Source organism: Dipodomys ordii, unplaced genomic scaffold (genome assembly GCF_000151885.1).
Source record: "Dipodomys ordii isolate 6190 unplaced genomic scaffold, Dord_2.0 Scaffold11, whole genome shotgun sequence".
In the NCBI taxonomy this organism is placed as follows: domain Eukaryota; kingdom Metazoa; phylum Chordata; class Mammalia; order Rodentia; family Heteromyidae; genus Dipodomys; species Dipodomys ordii.
In genome coordinates this window covers 16,004,910-16,024,169 of record NW_012267227.1, presented here as the reverse complement: position 1 = coordinate 16,024,169, position 19,260 = coordinate 16,004,910, and the positions used below count along the sequence as shown (strand labels likewise).

At 39.4% G+C, this 19,260-nt stretch overlaps 1 protein-coding gene across 1 annotated transcript in view; it reads right to left on the bottom strand.

Moving 5' to 3' along the window:
• Positions 1-19,260, bottom strand: part of Ubr1 (ubiquitin protein ligase E3 component n-recognin 1) — a 94,778-nt gene that overhangs the window by 28,827 nt on the left and 46,691 nt on the right. Inside the window, exons 22-32 of the mRNA XM_013009984.1 lie at positions 18,615-18,667; positions 17,459-17,561; positions 15,845-15,893; positions 15,363-15,517; positions 13,902-14,001; positions 10,946-11,055; positions 7,877-7,963; positions 7,132-7,313; positions 3,107-3,312; positions 1,395-1,488; positions 752-901 (exon numbers count right to left, since the gene is read on the bottom strand). Of these exons, the coding sequence (XP_012865438.1) occupies positions 752-901; positions 1,395-1,488; positions 3,107-3,312; positions 7,132-7,313; positions 7,877-7,963; positions 10,946-11,055; positions 13,902-14,001; positions 15,363-15,517; positions 15,845-15,893; positions 17,459-17,561; positions 18,615-18,667 (1,289 nt within the window). The remainder of the gene's footprint in view (positions 1-751; positions 902-1,394; positions 1,489-3,106; positions 3,313-7,131; positions 7,314-7,876; positions 7,964-10,945; positions 11,056-13,901; positions 14,002-15,362; positions 15,518-15,844; positions 15,894-17,458; positions 17,562-18,614; positions 18,668-19,260) is intronic.

Sequence of the window (19,260 nt, the reverse complement as noted above, 5' to 3'; positions counted from 1 at the left end):
CTCCAATTATCTACCAAAAAGCCAAAAATGGCACTGTGGCTCAAAGTGGTAGAGCACTAGCCTTGAGCACAGAAGCTCAGAGATAGCACTTAATCTGAGTTCAAGCACCAGGATCAGTAAGTACACACACATGCACATGCACACACACACCCCAAATTTGTTGTTATATTCTATTTATAGGTAATCAGAATGAAATTTTTTAAAGCACTAGACAAGCGCAGGTGTCTTATATCCAAAATCTTAGCCACTCAGGAGGCTGAGATCCGAGGCTCGTTGTTCAGTGCCAGTCTATGCAAACAAATCTTATCTCTCATTACCTAGAAAAAGCCAGAAGTAGAGGTGTGGCTCAGGTAGTATAGCACCAGCCTTGAGCAAAAGAAGTCAAGCAAGAGTTCAAGGTCTTGAGTTCAAATCCTAGTATTTACATGCACACACACAAAGTAAAGCTCTAAATGGTCACATATTACCAAAGGTGGTATGATAGTGGTTTTATTGTTTTTTTTTTAATTTTCATACAGGTCTCAAAACAAATGACATTAGCACTTGGACCCTCAGTGTTCTACTGTTTTAATTGTGTATGAGAGATCTAGGCATGGCAAAGTGACTTGTGTGACCACCTTAGTTTTCTTAAGGACCAAATGTTATGCTTTCAATCTAATTTTAAAAGTTATGAAATGAAAAAGTACACTAGTTTCTCTAAAGGTTAATGATGGGCATTTAAACACTGACCTATGTATAAGCTAAAACATACCTGTTTATCTTCTGAGGTTGCAAGGGAATAAGAGGGATCACAGTATTGCACAGAGACTTGCAAAGAGGGCAAAGATATTCTCCACTCTCCAAGTCAAAAAGATCAACATGAATGCGCTGCTGAGAGCTCAGCTGCACAGCTTCAAAATACCTGCAAAATCCCAAAGACACAGGTCCGCTTAGAACCACATGGTGGCTTTTTTCCAAGTGCAAAGATTTGGAGTTTTGGATCCCAAAAACATTTTTAGAACTCAAGTGCAAAATTATTCATGTTAAAATTATGGAAAACAGTTTATGTCATGGCAGATACAGTTTATAGTGAAGTTTACTGAACTGTAACTATGGAGACATAAAGGAAGAGACCATTTCCCTAGTTTCCAGTGCAGAGGTAAGGGTTATCTTACTATCAGTAGTAAGGCTACCAAGCTCTGGAGTTACCAGTATCTTGAATTAACTTTATGCATAAATTTCTAAGACTTGTAATAATTTCTATCATAGGCACAGAATTAAGTCATTAAAACTGTTTCAAATATTCTATTAAGAGAACAAAGGAAAGAAGACATGAGAAAACATGCCTTTTTGTGGCCTGTGGTAACTTCAAAGTTCCTAGTGTCTTTCAAGAACATGTCAGTGGAACAACTTACTTCTGCCAGCACACGGCATGCATGACATGCCCACAGCTTCCTGTGTAAGTTCCATAGGCCAAGTCTGGATCCATGAAGAGTGGGTCCATGGTTTCTGGTTCAGAAACAAGAAACAAACAAACAAACAAAATGAACAGAGGTATATATTCATCTCTTCCAAAGTTAAAAGGGAGACATGGGGACAGGTAAAAAATTGTAATCACAAAATTTCATTTCCTAGAAATGTCCAAGTATCACAATATCATGTCAGAACAGTTGTGGAAGTATAGTTAATAAAATGTTATTCTTAAATATTTTAGATGATACTAAGTTCCTTAAATATGATAATATATGATCAATATAAAAGATTGTCCCTAGTTTTAGAAAATGAATGTAGTAATATTTAGCGTTTTTATACAATAGTACAATATTTCCAACTTACTATTTTTTTTGTCAGTTGTGGGGCTTGAAGTTGGGGCTTGGGCACTGTTGTTGAGCAATTTTTGCTGAAGGCTAGAGCTCTACCACTTTGAACCATAGTGCCATTTCCAGTTTTCTGGTGGTTAACTGGAGATAAGAGTCTCACAGACTTTCCTGCCTAGGCTGGCTTTGAACCATGATCCTGAGATCTTAACCTCCCGAGTAGCTAGGATTATAGGCATGAGCCACAAGCACCAAGCCCACTCTTTTTTATCAGTCGTGGGCTCTTTTGCTCAAATATAGTATTCTATCACTTTAAGCCACATCCCTAGTATCAGTTGAATGGTTAAATGAAGATAAAAGTCCCATGGGGATTTTTCTGCCTGGGCTGGCTTTGAATTGTGATTCTTAGATCTCAGCCTCCTGAGTAGTTAGGAATATAGGCATAAGCTACCAGTGCCCAGCCCAATTTACTTTCAAATGATAAAGTAAAATGAACATAATATAAGAGAAAATAAAAATAAAGTAAGCTTGGCACTGGTGGCCCATTCCTGTAATCCCAGATATTCAGAAGGATGAGATCTAAGGACCATGGTTTGAAGCCAGCTGGGGCAGGAAAGTCCATGAGATTCTTATCTCCAATTAAGCACTAGAAAACCTTAAGTGGTATTGTGGCTCAAAGGGGTAGAGTGCTAGCCTTGAGTGAAAAAGCTCAAGCATAGCACTCAGGCCAAGCTCAAGCCCCACAACTGACAAAAAATGAATGAATGAATGAATGAATAAACAATAAAGCCTGGTGCTGGTGGCTTATACTTCAAATCTTAGATACTCAGAAGATTGAGACCCAGGGATTGAGGTTTGAAGTTGGCCCAGGCAGACAAATCTGTGAGACTCTTATCTCCAAATAACAGGCAAAAGGCCAGAAGTGCAGCTGTGGTTCAAGTGGTAGAATGCCACACATGAGTGAAAAAGCTAGGTGAGAACAAGAGGACCTGAGTTCAGGCCACAGTACTTAGAATAAACAGACAAATAAGAGATGGAGAGGAGGAGGGTGGAAAGGGGGAGAGGGGAGAGTACAGGAGGAGGGGTGGGGAAGGGAGATGGGGGAGAGAGGGGAGGAAAAAATAAAACTGACTAGAGGAGCCAACCTGGCATGTAAAACCCAAAGTCTATTTTACATGTGAGCATGGGGTCTGCCAATAGGGCTAAATGCATCCTCACTCCCAAATTTCTTTCAAAAGGAGTACTTTTTTCTTCACTTATATTGGAAGAAAAAGAAATGGCCAAAAAGATGTATGTGAAAGAATACATACCTACTGAGAGGTCTAGGGGTTTTCCCCTGCGCTGGGTCAAGGCAGTGGATTTCTGGACGCAGGCTGATAATACCATAGCATTATTTTCTATTTTCACCTCTTGTTCTTCCTGGCAGAGGATGCATGTCAGCACCTCCTTTTCAGTAACAGTTGGCCCCCGTTTAGGACCCAAAGAAATCCTAGAGTAGTCGCTGACTGCTGGGATGCTGACAAAAGAAACCAATTGTATTGTATTTATAAAATTTATCATTACATGTTCATGATAATTATATAATTACCATTATATTAAGTGAAGTAAGCCAGATCCAGAGAAACAAAGGTTTCATGGTCTCCTTCATTTGTGGTAGATAGAACATAGCCATAAATCTGTAAGTAAGCATGTTGGGCAGTACACAAGAGGTTACAAACAAACTAACTGAAGTATAATAGGCTCTATGGAGAGCTCAAAAAGTATAATTTTTTGGAAAGAACAAAATCAATGCCAGAAAACCTTGCAAGAGGCAGGGATGGACCACAGGGAGAGGAAAAGAAAAACGTATGAAGTGGGGAAGAGGGGGAGAACGCAGTTAAGAATTCACTATATACCATAAAACTAAAAAAAGGGAGAGAATGTTGAAGGGATGACACTGATCAAGCTGCATTATAGTCTAAAATGCTTTGTTAAATGGCATCTCCTTTGTAAAGCTACTAAAGATAAGAACAGTTGTTTGAGCCGGGCGCTGGTGGCTCACGCCTGTAATCCTAGCTACTCAGGAGGCTGAGATCTGAGGATCGCGGTTCAAAGCCAGCCCGGGCAGGAGAGACCGTGAGACTCCTATCTCCAATAAACCACCAGAAAACCAGAAGTGGCGCTGTAGCTCAAGTGGTAGAGCGCTCGCCTTGAGCTGAAGAGCTGAGGGACAGCACCCAGGCCCAGAGTTCAAGCCCCACGACCGACAAAAAAAAAAAAAAAGAACAGTTGTTTGTTTTTAAAAAGGAATAAGTACATTTTGGCCACTTGACTTTGTATCTTTGTAGATTTTTATATAAACAAAAATAACAAAAATTAAAACAGTAAGTAATATTATTACCATAAAAGCATTTCCCTTTCTAGCTTTAATCAATTTTCTCACTAGAAAATTGTTTGTGCTGCAAAAAAAAAAAAAAGAAGAAGAAGAAGAAATCACAGCTAGAAGAGGCTCATGCCTGTAGCCCTAAGTATTTGGAAGGTGGAGATCAGAGGATTGAGGCTCAAAGCCACCTGGGTCCTGAGATTCCATCTCGACTAATAGCTGAGCACACACCTGTCATCCACAAACTAAGTGGGAGCACAAGAACTGGGAGCAGTGGTGCGCACCTGTCATGCCCAAATGCCAGTACTCACAAACACTGAACTCGCTTATTATTGAAGAACACAGATTTCCCAAGATGACTTAGAATGGGAAGTTGCAAGATAGTATGTACATCATACCATTTGTGCAAATAAGGCAAAAGCTGGAAAATATTATATGCGCATATTTGTATGTGATACCACAGTAAAAATTCCAACAAGTATTTATAAAACTTGTAACCAGAGGAACTTTGAGGGGGAAAAAAAAGTAAAAAAGGATACAAAATTTGGATCCCTGCACCAAGTTTAACTTTATCTCTAATATTTACTATAGCCCATATAATTAAAATTGTGACTTTGGGATAGGAAAGGCCTAAACAAGACACACAAACACACAACATTAACAGCCTTCAATATTAAAAACTATTGCTAAATCTCATCATTATGAGATCACAGGAAAAGATGCTCATACTTATATTAACTAGCAAAACAAGTTACATTAGAACTTTTATTTTATCTTTCTATTCGTGGTGCTGAGGATTGAGTGTGCACTGTAAGCAAATGGACTACTGCTAAGCTATATTTCAATTTTAACATCAAGTATTATCAAGTACAAACAATTAAGTATTGGTATGAATGACGTAGATAGGTAAGCTCAAACACTGGTGGCATCAGCAACTGGAAAAGCTATTCTGAAGGACAGTGTAGCCATATTTATTAATATTTTTGACTCACACTTTTCACACTTGGGAAACTGCTTTCACAACTAGGTGAGTCACATACAAAAGTGCTCCAACAAACTAATAAGGGAAAATAAGAAATAACCTAAGTGTCCTGAATATGATTAAAAAAAAAAACATACGTAAGGTAAGCTATAGACCAAAATGTACAATAAAATAAAAACAAACCACTAATAAATAAAAGAAACCTCATTTTTTGGGTCTAATCCGCACCCTCCTTTTTTTTTTTCATTTTTTTTTTTTTGTAGCTTAAACTCAGTGCTTGGGCACTGTCCCAGAGCTTCTTTTAGCTCAAGACTAGCAAGCATTCTATCACTTGAGCCACAGAGCCACTTCCAACTTTTTCTGTTTATGTGGTACTGAGGAATTGAACCCAGGGCATCATATATACTAGGCAAGTGCTCTACCTCTAAACCACATTCCCAGCCCTCTTTTTTCCCTTTTTAAAGGCAGAATAGAAGTAGTTAAAGTATTGCTAAGTTCTGCTTACGCAGAGATGTCAATCACCTGTCATGTAGTTCAAGCCATGTTCTAATCTGTCCTCCAGAAGGAGAAATCAGAGGATTATGCTATCAGAGTATCTATTTTATTTATGCACACATAGCTATTAATGCATGGAGAAAGGCCTAAAACAATGGCCATTTATAAGCAAGGCTGTCTATATATAAGCATCAGGAATGGTAGAAGACTGTCAAAGGGAACTTACTGCATTATTTCTATTGTTTGGAGTGAGACACATTAGTACAGGACACATTCAGCAATTAATTAATTTGCTAGTTACATTTGCCTTGAACAAGGCAGACAAGCACTTCTACTGAACGGCATCCGCAGACTTCTTTTTATTTATTTAATTGTTTTCTTTTTACATAATAGGATCTTGCTAAAGCCCAGGCTGGCTTCCTGCCTTACCCTCTCACCTATAAACCTGGGATTATAGGTGTTCACCACTAGGTTTGGCTCTTTTGATTTTTAACTTTAAAATAGTCTTTATTATGGTTCCTGCTAGCACACTCAATTTCAGGAATACAGATATATGACATGGAATACAATGTAAAAAGACAATGTCTGAAATTATTGTCTCTTTTGTTTTGTTGGAAATAAATCATCACTATGTATCCCATAATGGTCTTGAATTTGCAATCTTCTTGCCTCTGATCTAGGGTTGGGATTATAAGCATGCATTGCCTCACACAGCTTCACAATTCTGGCTTAAATAACATAATTCTGGCTTAAATTCTGGAGTTTGAACTCTGGGCCTGGGTGCTGTCCCTCAGCTTTTCAGTTCAAGGCTAGCCACTCTACCACTAGAGCCACAGCACCACTTCTGGTAAAAGTCTCACTAACTTTCCTGCCCAAAAGGGCTTTGAACCATGATCCTCAGATCTTAGCCTCCTGAGTAGCTAGGATTACAAGCATGAGCCACCAGTGCCTGGCAGAAGTTTGTTTTTTTAAATGAGAATAAGGGAATATTTTCAGTATTTTAAACTTCTTGGGATTTATCTCCAAGTACTGCTCTTTTTCTTCTTCCCTTGGCTCCCTGCACTTATATAATGGTTCACAGAGCATGGCTTACAAGGTTCACCAACTTCCCTATAAGCACACTATACTGAGGTGCAAAAAAACAAATTTAGCATTTTCCCCTTTTGACGCACCATTCATGACCATACTCATGAACACTGACTTCTCTTTAAGAAAGAAGAAAAACTAGCATAAACCATATTCCTCAGGGGATGAATTGGTTATCAGTTTGCAACAATTATAGTCATTTTTCTCAAAAATCATAAACCTGATGGGGAATTTGTGAACTGCGTAAATACGCATCTAAAATGCACATGCATTTAAAATGACATGAACTGATTTCCATTTTTGCTGCTCCCACCTTCATGTCCATTAGTATAAAATGCATTTTGGAAAAGCCTGATTCAAGGTGAATAATCTTCCCTCCAAAAGTCAAGCTGTTTTTTGTTTTGTTTTACCTTTCTTCTTCCATAACGGAGTCCTCCTTCCCAGGTATTTCTGATGTATTGTCATACATTAGTTTGTGAGTTTCGATAAAGTTTTTCTGTAAGGCAGACATCTGAGCCATGATCTTCTGGCGGTGTAGCCTAGCAGCTTCGGCTTTTCTTTTTCGTTCTGCTTTTTCTTTATCCTGAGTAATCTGAACATTAAGAAACCACTGTTAAACCATATGTAAGCCGGGTGCCAGTGGCTCATGCCTGTAATCCTACCTACTCAAGAGGCTGAGATCTGAGGATCGTGGTTCAAATCCAGCCAGGGCAAGAAACTCCGTGAGCCTCTTATCTCCAATAAACCACTCAGAAAAAAGGAAGTGGCACTGTGGCTCAAGTGGTAGAGCACTTGCCTTGAGCTGAAGAGCTGAAGGACAGCGCCCAGGCCCAGAGTTCAAGCCCCATGACAAACAATAAATAAATAAATCAAATAAATAAATGAACAATATGTAAGCCAAGTATTCCTTATCTGACATGGTCAGGAATAGAAATCTTTGAGATTTCTTGGACTTGAGAATAAATGCACAGACTTTACCATTAATTTTAAGCTAAAACTCTAAAATTCAAAAGGCTCCAAAATTTTTGGTTTTGGACTGTTGGATTCATATTTCTCAACCTATTCCCTGTTCAGTTGCTAACGTTCCTTCCAGTAAGATTCTGAAAGGTTTGCCAAAGACAGAGATGAATGTAAACAGCGCCATAGTGTTATTACCTCGTCATTCTTACTGGAGTCAAATCCTGAAGTAGTTGCTACCATTAAACAAGATTTTTCTCTCAGTCGCTTCACTGTGTCAAACATCTGTGGAAAAAAAAATCAATGAAATAGTTAAAGATCTGGTTGGTATCAGTGCAAGTAGTATAATGCTAGCCTTGAGCTGAAGAGCTCAGGGATAGTGCCCAGCCCAGAGTTCAAGCCCCAACAGACCAAAAAAAAAAAAGATGTGGTTGGTGTGAGCAGAAAGACAAAAACTCACTAATCTGATTTAATCACTGTGTCTCAAAATGCCATTTCCTAGATGACTTCAATATATTGGGGGAAAATCAGACTGCAAATAACAACTCTCTTGGTTCTGACCAACCATCAGCTAGTAAGAGACGAGCAAAAGCGCTGAGTAGTCTGTTACTATGATTAGCCTTCCCTCAGATGGCCACAGGGGAATGGGTGGTACTGAGGAATAGAACCCTGGGCCTCATGCACGCAAGGCAAAACTACCACTAAGCCACCTTCCCAGCCCAGGAAACCTCTTTAACATGGTCCTGCTGAGGTCTCCATATCCTGAACTCAAGTGATCCTTCACTTCAGCCTTCTGAATTGGGATTACAGGTGTATACCATATTCCACTTCAAATGTTTTCAGCGCAAAAATGTATAAGGCACAAACCAAAACTGGAAAGTAAAACATCCTTTCTTGGTTGAGGTCTTTGTCCCCAAAAGCAATGACTAAACCACAAGTTATCAATATTTCTTTTCTTTCTTGGTTGCCCTTCCAACCTACTTCTGAGCTTTCTCTCCTGTTCACACTGGCCACCTTCTTTTTTTCTTTTCTTTTTTTTTTTTGGGGGGGGGTCCGGTCGTGGGGCCTGAACTCTGGGCCTGGGTGCTGTCCCTCAGCTCTTCAGCTCAAGGCTAGCGCTCTACCACTTGAGTCACAGCGTCACTTCCGGCTTTTTTCTTGTTGCTTATGTGGTGTTGGGGAATCGAACCCAGGGCCTCAGGCATGCAAGGCAAGCGCTCTACCACTGAGTCATCTTCCCAGCCCCTACACTGGCCACCTTCTTAAGAGGCCCCCTTAGGTTTTCACTGCTGGTCCCACTTCCTGGAGCACCTTGCAGATTCCAACAATACTGACTCCACACTATTCAGGTCTCACCTTGAACATCACCCTCTGAGTAAGGCCTCTGCTGGCCACACAAAGTAACCCTTTATTGTTCTACTGTATTATCTTGATATTTTTTCCTATTTGCATTTTTCACTGTCTATACCTCAGCTATAGTGTATGTCCCATGTCAGCAAATACTTTGCCTGTCTGGTTTAGAGTCCACAATTAAACATGGCAAATGGAAGGAATACAGTACATGTTGACTAAATATTGAAAAAAATTAATAAATCTTCCATTATTCAATAAATTCTACTAAGACAAAAAAGACAAATAAAGCTACTGACATGAAACAAACATGCGCAATCATAATAAAGACAGTTAAATAATATAGTGGTTGAATTTTAGAGCTTAATAGAGGATTCTTATAGTCACTTTCAGAATAGTGACATTTCAACCAAGGGGAACATATATGATAGTGGTCTCATTAAACTATTATGAGGGGGGTGGGTTGGTGGCTCACGCTTATAAGCTCAGCTACTCAGGAGGCAGAAATGACTTGAAACAAGACCAAATGAAAAGGTGGAGATGCCCACCCCCATCTCAACAAATAGCTGGACATGGAGATGAACATACTGGCCATAGGTAGGAGGACTGAAGTCTGCGGTCAGCCTGGGCCAATACAACATCTTATCTGAAAAACAACTCAGCAAATCAGGCTAGGTGTGTGGCTCAAGTGGTAGAACAATTGCCCAGCAAACAAGAGTATGAGAACAAATCTCAGTACCATCAAAAAATTTAAAAAAATTATAATGAGGCTGAAAACTCCTAGTGATATTATGTAAAAATTATAGCAAGCTCATTGGGCAAACAAGGGGGGCAAATGAGGATGAATAGATTTGGATTCCTTTATTTGCACAGATGAAGAGAACAATGAAACCTGTTGAAACTGTTTTAAGAAGGGAGGAGGGAAGGGTATTATAAGACAAGGTTGATTGGAATTCATTGTGCACTTGTATGGAAATGTCACAATGAAACCTTTCTTGTGAACAATGAACACCAATATGCACTAATTAATAATATAGCACTTACAAAATACTTAATAATGACTGTGACTTCTTTATGTGCTTACTACATTATACTTCTTCATTTTTTTATTTTTGTCAGTCATGGGGGCTGAACTCTGGGCCTGGGCACTGTCCCTCAGCGCTTCAACTCAAGGCTAGCGTGCTACCACTTGAGCCACAGCACCACTTCCAGCTTTTTTCTGCTTATGTGGTGCTGAGGAATTGAACCCAGGGCCTCATGCATGCGAGGCAAGCACTCTACCACTGAGCCAACTTCCCAGCCATACATTATACTTTTTTTTTTGTTGGTCGTGGGGCTTGAACTCTGGGCCTGAGTGCTGTCCCTTAGCTCTGTGCTCTACCACTTGAGCCACAGTGCCACTTCCCGTTTTCTGGTGGTTTTTATTGGAGATAAGAGTTTCACAGACTTTTCTGCCCGAGCTGGCTTTAAACTGTGTTCTGCAGATCTCAGCCTCCTGAGTGGCTATGATTACAGGTGTGAACCACCAGCACCCAGCACATTATACTTGTTAAAAGAAAATTTATTTGTGGTACTAGGGACTGAACCCCAGGGCCTCATAAATGCTAATCTATCCCCTCAGTTCCTTTACAATACTTTTTGACACTGAGAGTATATATACTCTTCCTACTTACTATAAAAGGAAGTTCACTGTATAACAGCACTCTTCAGTATACCAGTGTCAGTCTCTTAAATATCATGCTTACTGAATCTGACTTCATCAAGTGTCCACACTGACAAGCTATCTAAGCTGTGTAAGTACACTCTGTGGTACTCACATAGACATATCACTTAACACACCTTTATCAGAATTAACCATTTTAGGGGGCACTTAACTATATTTAAACCAAGATTTGATATTTTACTGCTCTCATTTACCTGGAGTATCCATGTTATCATGTCCTTCTGACCTTCCAGCTGGGGTATTCCTTTGAGCTTTTCCAAAAGCATTTGTACATTCTGAGCATTCAAGGCTGAACTTCCCAATCCTTTTATAATACACAAAATTACATATAAGAAATCAGCATCCTCATAATTATGTGCAAATTCTTATTCCTGATTAATGTTGTTCACTCTGATAGAGGTTTGTTCATTATTCCCTTAGCCATCTTCTTTTTTTTTTTTCTTTTTGTCAGTTGTGGGGCTTGAATTCTGGGCGTGGGTACTGCTCAGTTCTTCAGCTCAAGGCTAGCGCTCTACCACTTGAGCCTCAGCGCTACTTCCAGTTTTCTGGTGGTTTATTGGGAATAAGAGTCTCATGGACATTCTTGTCCCAGTTGGCTTTGACCACGATCCTCAGATCTCAGCCTCCTGAGTAGCTGGGATTACAGGCGTGAACTACCGGCACCCAGCCACCTTCATTTCTCAATGAGACAATCGGCAATTACCTGAAGTATTGAGTTACAGTACATAAGGTATTAAATACAAAACTAAAAAAAAAAACAAAAAACATGCTAAATGAATCGGGCACCAGTTGCTCAAACCTGTAATTCTAGCTACTCAGGAGAATGAAAGCTGAGGATCACAGTTTGAAACCAGCATGGGCAGAAAAAGTCTATGAGACTCTTATCTCCAATTGACCACAAAAAGACAGAAGTGACACTGGTAGAGTGCTTGCCTTGAGCACAAAAGCTCAGGGACAGCGCCCAAGCCCATAGTTCAAGCCCTAGGACTGGCACCAAAAAAAAAAAAAAAAACGCTTAAATGAGAAAAGCTTGAATTATTTTAAGCATCTTCCTACATCATCCATTGGCACTCTAAGCAAAGTGTACCCTAAATAATAAAAATATAGCCTCTCATCTTTCCTCTATCTGACTCACTGTCAAAACAAAGTATTTACTAAGAAAAACTACAGGGTAGGGAAGGTGGCTCAGTGGTAGAGTGCTTGCCTTGCATGCATAAGGCCCTGGGTTTCATTCCTCAGCCCCACATAAGCAGAAAAAAAAAAAAAAAAGCTGGAAGTGGCGCTGTGGCTCAAGTGGTAGAGCGCTAGCCTTGAGGTAAAGAGCTGAGGGACAGCGCCCAGGCCCAGAGTTCAGACCCACCACTGGACAAAAAGAAAACAAACAAAAAAAAACTATAAAATTATTCAAGAGGGAAAGTTATATTCATAAACTAAGTAGGTTTATGATGTCTTCAAAGATCTAAACAATAAAGTATAAAGTATTTTTGGTAACTGTTGGTTTTACAACCAATGTCTTCTGGAATGTGTTTCAAACCAACTGTCTGAAACATAGAATTTAACAGAAATTAAATCTAAGTTACCTTCTTTTTCCAAATAGAAACAGTACAAAATGAAATAGCACTCAAATAGACTTTTCCCTCATCCCCCTACACAAAGAAATAGCAAGGAGGGAGGTCATGCAGTAAAAATTTCACAATAGGAACTTAAAAAATGTTTTAGTATCCTTGAAAATACTGGTGAAAAACTTAACATCATGGTTCATGTATATAATCACAGCTACCTAGGAGGCAGAAAGAGGGAAGAATACAGTTTAAGACTAGGCTGGGGTGCTGGCGCATATAGTTTGCGCCTATAATCCTAGCTACTGAGGAGGCTGAGATCTGAAGATTGGGGTTCAAAGCCATCCCAGGCAGCAAAGTCCATGGAGTTCTTTTTATTTTTTGTCGGTCACCGGGCTTGAACTCTGGGCTTGGGCGCTGTCCCTGAGCTCTTCAGCTCAAGGTGAACGCTCTACCACTTGAGCTATAGTGCCACTTCCGGTTTTCTAGTGGTTTATTGGAGATAAGAGTCTCACTGACTTTTCATGCCTGGGCTGGCTTTGAACCTCGATCCTCAGATCACAGCCTCCTGAGTAGCTAGGCATGAGCCACCAGCACCAGGCTCCATGAGATTCTTCTTTTTGCTTATGTGGTGCTGAGGAATCGAACCCAGGGCCTCATGCATGCAAGGAAAGCACTCTACCACTGAGCCACCTTCCCGAGATTCTTATCTCCAATAAACCACTCATAAAACCAAAAGTGACACTGTGGCTCAAGTAGTAGAGCACTAGGCTTGAATTGAAGAGCTGAGGGACAGCGCTCAGGCCCAGAATTCAAGCCCTACAACAGACAAAAAAAAAAAACTAGGCTGGGGGAAGGTTGGGAGGGGGAAGAAAGGTGGGAGAAAAATGAAGTAGGGTAACAAGTTCTACAAGAAATGTATTTATGCATATCACCTTGACAATAAAATTTAAATTAAAAAAAAGGACTAGAATAAGCAAAGAGCTATCTAAACCACATTTCAACCAATAGCATGGCACCTGACATCTCAGATATATGGGTCCAGATTGGCAATGGCAAAAATCTACAAAATAATTAAAGCAAAAAATCTCTGGGGAAATGGTTTAAGTCCTAGAATACTTGCCTAGCAAGCATGAGAGCCCTGAGTACTACCAAAATAGTAATAAGTGAAACATACATACAAAATAATCCCTGGAGGGCTGGGAATGTGGCTTAGTGGTAGAGTGCTTGCCTAGCATGCATGAAGCCCTGGGTCCAATTCCTCAGTACCACTTAAACAGAAAAAGCCAGACATGTCACTGTGGCTCAAGTGGTAGAGCGCTAGCCTTGAGCAAAAGAAGCTCAGGCACAGTGCCCATGCCCTGAATTCAAGCCCCAGGACTGGGGAAAAAAAAAGGCCCATGGACTTTCCTGCCTTGGCTGGGTTTGAACTACGGTCGTTAGATCTCAGCCTCCTGAGTAGCTAGGATTACAGCCATCAGCCACCAGCTCCTGGACAATTTCACAGTTTTCTAAGTTTCAACTAATATCTTAAAACTGTTTAAGACCTAAACTTTCTATTACACTGTTGATAAATAATATTCAAACCTACTTGAAGCTTTATGATAAAAGTCAAATGTCACTTCTTCTTCAGGAGCTTTTTGAAGCTGCTGCTGCTCTTCTAGTAAGCCTAATGCCAGAAGATGAAATGCCTAGAAGAAAAGGAAGATCTTTAAAGTTATATATATATATATAATATATATTATATATATAAAACATATATTTTATGTATAAATATATATATAATATCATATATGTATGTATATATATATATATATATATTTTTTTTTTTTTGGTCTGGTCATGGGGCCTGAACTCTGGGCCTAGGCACTGTCCCTCAGCTCTTCAGCTCAAGGCTAACACTCTACCACTTGAGCCACAGCGCCACTTCCAGCTTTTTTCTTATGTGGTGCTGAGGAATCAAACCCAGGGCTCTACCACTGAGCCACCTTCCCAGCCCCTAAAGTTATATTTATTCAAACAGGGATATTTTAAATTTGGAGATACTAAAAATAAGCAACCTGATGTGAAAAATCCAAACCAACAAAGAAACAAAATATACACACAGAAAAAAAAAATCATAGGTTGTAGTGTTGTATCCTGTAATCTCCCAGCAGTTAGGAGACTGAGACAAAAGGATCCAGAGCCCAAGGCCAGTCTATGCTACATATCAAGATTGTGTCCCCAGCAGGACACGGATGGCTCACACATGTAATCCTAGCTACTCAGGAGGCTGAGATCAAAGTCAGCTTGGGCAGGAAACTCCGTGAGACTCTTATATCCGCTATACCACTAGAAAACCAGAAGTGGTGCTGTGGCTCAAGTGGTAGAGCGCTAGCCTTGAGCTGAAGAGCTAAGGAACAGCACCCAGGCCCAGAGTTTAAGCCCCATGACTGACCAAAAAAAAATAAAAATAAAATATAAGATTGTGTCCCCAAAACAAAAACAGAAACAAAACAACAACATGGTAGGAAAATACTTTGTGTGTGTGTGTGTCTGTGTGTATGTGTGTCAGTCACGGGGCCTGAACTCTTGGTCTGAGTACTGTCCCTCAGCTCTACAGCTCAAGGCTAGCATTCTTCCAGCTTTTTCTGCTTATATGGTACTAAGGAATCAAAGCCAGGGCCTCATGGATGCAAGGCAATCACTCTACCACTGAGCCACTTTCCCATCCTGGAAAATATACAATGACAGATGAAGACTTTTTTTAAATTGTCGGTTCTAGGGCTTAATCTTTGACCTGGGTGCTGTCCCTGGGCTCTTTTGCTCAACCACTTTGAGCCACAGTACCACTTCTGGGTTTTTTGGGTTTTTTTTCTGATTAATTGGAGATTAAGAGTCTTACAAACTTTCTTGTTTGGGCTGGCTTTGAACAATGATCCTCACATCTCAGCCACCTGGTAGCTAGGATTACAGGTGTGAACAATGGCACCTGGCTTAAACCAGGGATCTTTTCCAGATTCCCTAAGAAATCTAGGACTTGACACAGAAGAAGTATTCCAGGTCAACATACCATTTGGAGCATCCCTTCTGTCCACAGGTTAGATTCTGTGTTGATTGCCCGCTCAAATATGGTTCTGAGTATGTACATCATAATATCACAGTTGAGAAGGTTGACGGCTTTGCTGAAAGCAGGGCAGAACTCAGGAGGTGGTGGTGGGGGCAGTGCTGTAGAGACAGGGATTAATAGGAAGAGGGACAGATTATGCTACATATGAAAATAAGTATTCGTATGCAAAATAACATGTCTTTTCTACCTTCAGAACACTAAAATTTCAGTGTCAAGGGAGATGTAAGTGACAATGTCAGTCTCCAAAAAGAAGTTCCATTTGCAAACAATTTAAAATTCTATCATCATTCATGTTGGCCATATCTTAATATAAAACAAAATGTAAAAGGCTCTTTGTACTTCCTTTAGCTGCCCACTCCCCAAAAGAACAAAAACAATACCCACAAAAAAGTCAAAATGAGTCAGTTCAAAATCTCATTTTTTACCTTCATCTTTATTTTCTTGTTTTCTCCTTTTCTTCTGCATGTGCTCGGCCTATTAACCAAATAAAAAACTATCATTAAATACACTGCTTAGCTAATACAACACAAATGAATACTTTTTGAAATAAGATAGGAAAGACCTACCTACTTACTAAGATATTTTAAATAGTGATTTTTTTTTCCTCTGCCTTTTAAATGTACTCAAAATATGAATACATTTCTAGGGACATTTTTGTCCTGAAACCAAACGTCTATCTTCACAAAGGACACAAGCTTTACAGATGGGCAATGGTTTTCATCAAGAACTTAATCCCATATTTTCATTTAAAAACATTTACTTAAGCTGGGTGCTGGAGGACTACAGTTCAAAGCCAACCCGGGCAGAAAAGTCCATGAAACTCTTATCTCTAGTAAACTAAGAAGTGGTGCTGTGGTTCAAGTGGTAGAGTGCTAGCCTTGAGTACAAAGACGCTCAAGGACAGAGCCTAGCCCTGATAAAAAAATAAATAAATGAATTAAAATTTAAAAATTCCCTACTTCCTCTTCTGAGCAAGGAAGTATGCAATGTTTTTTGGGTTTTTGGTTTTTTTTTTTGGTCTGGTCATGGGGCCTGAACTCTGGGCCTGGGCGCTGTCCCTCAGCTCTTCAGCTCAAGGCTAGCACTCTACCACTTGAGCCACAGTGCCACTTCTGGTGTTTTTTCTTTTTGCTTATGTGGTGCTGAGGAAGGGAACCCAGGGCCTCAGGCAAGCAAGGCAAGCGCTCTACCACTGAGCCACCTTCCCAGCTCTGGAAGTATGCAATGTTATACAAACTATAAAATGCCTTTTCTTTTTTAAGAAAAAAAAGCACTTTTTTAGAATAGAAAAATCACAAAAAAATCATGCAAACAGTTCTGTGTCAGTCAAGACTTTTGCAACCAAAAGTGTGAGTAAATGCCTGACAAACATCTGAGAGGGGATAATTATGTAATCATCTTAGCTCACAGTTTCAAAGGCTTCAGTCCATCATGTTCGGGGGAGGGGGACCAAAGTGAGGCAGAGCAGCTCACATCATGGCAGCCGGGAAGGAGAGAAAAAGAATGTCTTTCTTTCTTCTATTTGTAACTTATTCATAAAGACAAAATCAAATATCCCTTTAACTGATTAAACTCAGTACCACCCTTCATGAGGTCAAGAGAGAATGTGTGTATACTGATGTGATGTTATATATCGACTGTGTGTATTCTTTCCAGAAAATGTTTTGCAACTCTTGTTATTAGAATGCAACCAGTCTGAAGCAAGACAAAGGCTGTTTGAAAGGACAGTTAGCCTTTGTTCTGTAGAAGAGCCAATGTTATAAAAAAAAAATTTAAAAAGACTAAAGAAATATGATAATGAAATGAAACATGTGATCAAGAAACCTATCATACTTCATCTAATCCTCCTTTTGCCAGATAGCTATAAAGGTCATTTTTGTATAGTCAGGAAATTTTTAATTCAGTTAATTTTAATTTTAACTTTTTAGGTATGCTGACACTCTCCATTAATGAGAACCATAAAAATCAGGGACCTTTCTATAGATACAGAAAATATAAAAGATTTTAGGCTTATTTACTGAAGAGGTACTTTTTCCTACCTTGCTATGTTGTGTTTTGGAGTAATGATAAAAGTACATGTTGAAGTCTTTCAATGATTCTTCTTTCAGTTCATAAACTCCATGGCCTGATACGCCTGGTTTTCTATAGCAAATGGAAAATACAGAGATGAACTGCAGTGATCTTGTTCAATAGGAAACAGACAAAATAAGAATCTAAAAATTAATCTAAAATTTAACAAGCTATTTAAGAAATCATCTCATCAGGCTTTTTAAAAATGGAAATGATAAAAACCTATATTGTGAATGCAAAGTCCTGACAACAGTAAGCTCTACACCAGGAAGCTTGTTTAGTATGATCTCATGTCCTACTTAAATTCCATAGACTTTTTGTTTTGCCTCTGACACCTACAGGTGGTCTGTGACATTACAGCATTCTACATTGTTAAAGATCAACTCTAAAATGGTAAGAAGGCATCGTGTCATTATCAAGTTATAGATGGAAATGTGGTATGAAATCCTCTGTATAGTGCTGTAAGAAAGAGTTCTAATAACAGTAGTACACTGTATCTGCTCTGAACATTAGACAGCCCTAGGTTTCTGTCCAATTATTAAGTCAAATATAAATAAAATATATCACTAAGTATTATTACAACATACAAAAAAAACCCACATCCTCTTTTATAATTTATTTGAAGCCAGAAATTGTCTATAAATATAAAACTATAAGAGGTAGAAATACACTTATTGGTATCAGTTTTTAAATGCAAGTAATATTGTTTCTTAATTCATGTTTGGCAGTACGAGTATTTGAACTTAGAGCTGTGCACTGCCAAGCAGTCACTCCACCACTTTAGCCGTGTACCCAGTCCTCTTCTGCTTTAGTTCTTTCTCAGACAGGATTGCATATTTTTGCCCAGGGCAAGTCTCAAACTGCAATCCTCCAACCACTACCACCCAAGTAGTTGGGACTACAGGTGTTCAACACCTCATCTGGCTTACTTGTTGAGACTGGATCTTGCTTACATTTTGCTGGGGCCATTCTCAAACTGGGATTCTCTCAATCTCCACTTCCCAAGTAGGGAAGTGACGTACAGGCATGTGTTACCATGTCCAAGCCAACTACTATCTTATTTACATTTTGTAAGAATAAAGACCAGTCTACTTCTTAGAATAAGAATACACATCAAGCACTTACTTAAATATGGCCACTTTGTTTATCACATTCTCCAAGCCAGTTTCATTATTTTCCTGTTGAAACAAATTTTCATTATTTTATTTCATATGATGATTTTCAATTCTCTGTGAGTTGAAATACATTTTCAATTGTATCTTTCAAGAACTTTGGAAACAACAAATTAAAAGGATCAATTTCCAGTATAAACAATTTATACTTAAAATCAATGTTACATTTTGAGAGACCAATTTCTTTCTCTCTCTCTCTCTCTCTCTTTTGTTGGTCATGGGACTTGAACTCTGGGCCTGGGCGCTGTCCCAGGTAGAGTGCAGGCACTCTACCACTTGAGCCCCAGTGCCACTTCCGGTTTTCTGAGCAGTTTATTAGAGATAAGAGACTCACAGACTTTCCTACCTGGGGTGGCTTTGAACCGTGATCCTCAGATCTCAGCCTCGTGAGTAGCTAGGACTATAGGTGTGAGCCACCAGCACCTGGCTGAGACCAATTTCTTAAGATATATCTACACAGAAACTGCATAAGTTTGCCTTCATATGAGTGTGTGTGTGTGTGTGTAAAACCATACATACCTGTAATGTTATCGTAAGAAGCCTGCTTGCCTGCCTTCCTTTTTTCCTTCCTAACTTTCATTCTTCCTTCATTCCTTGCT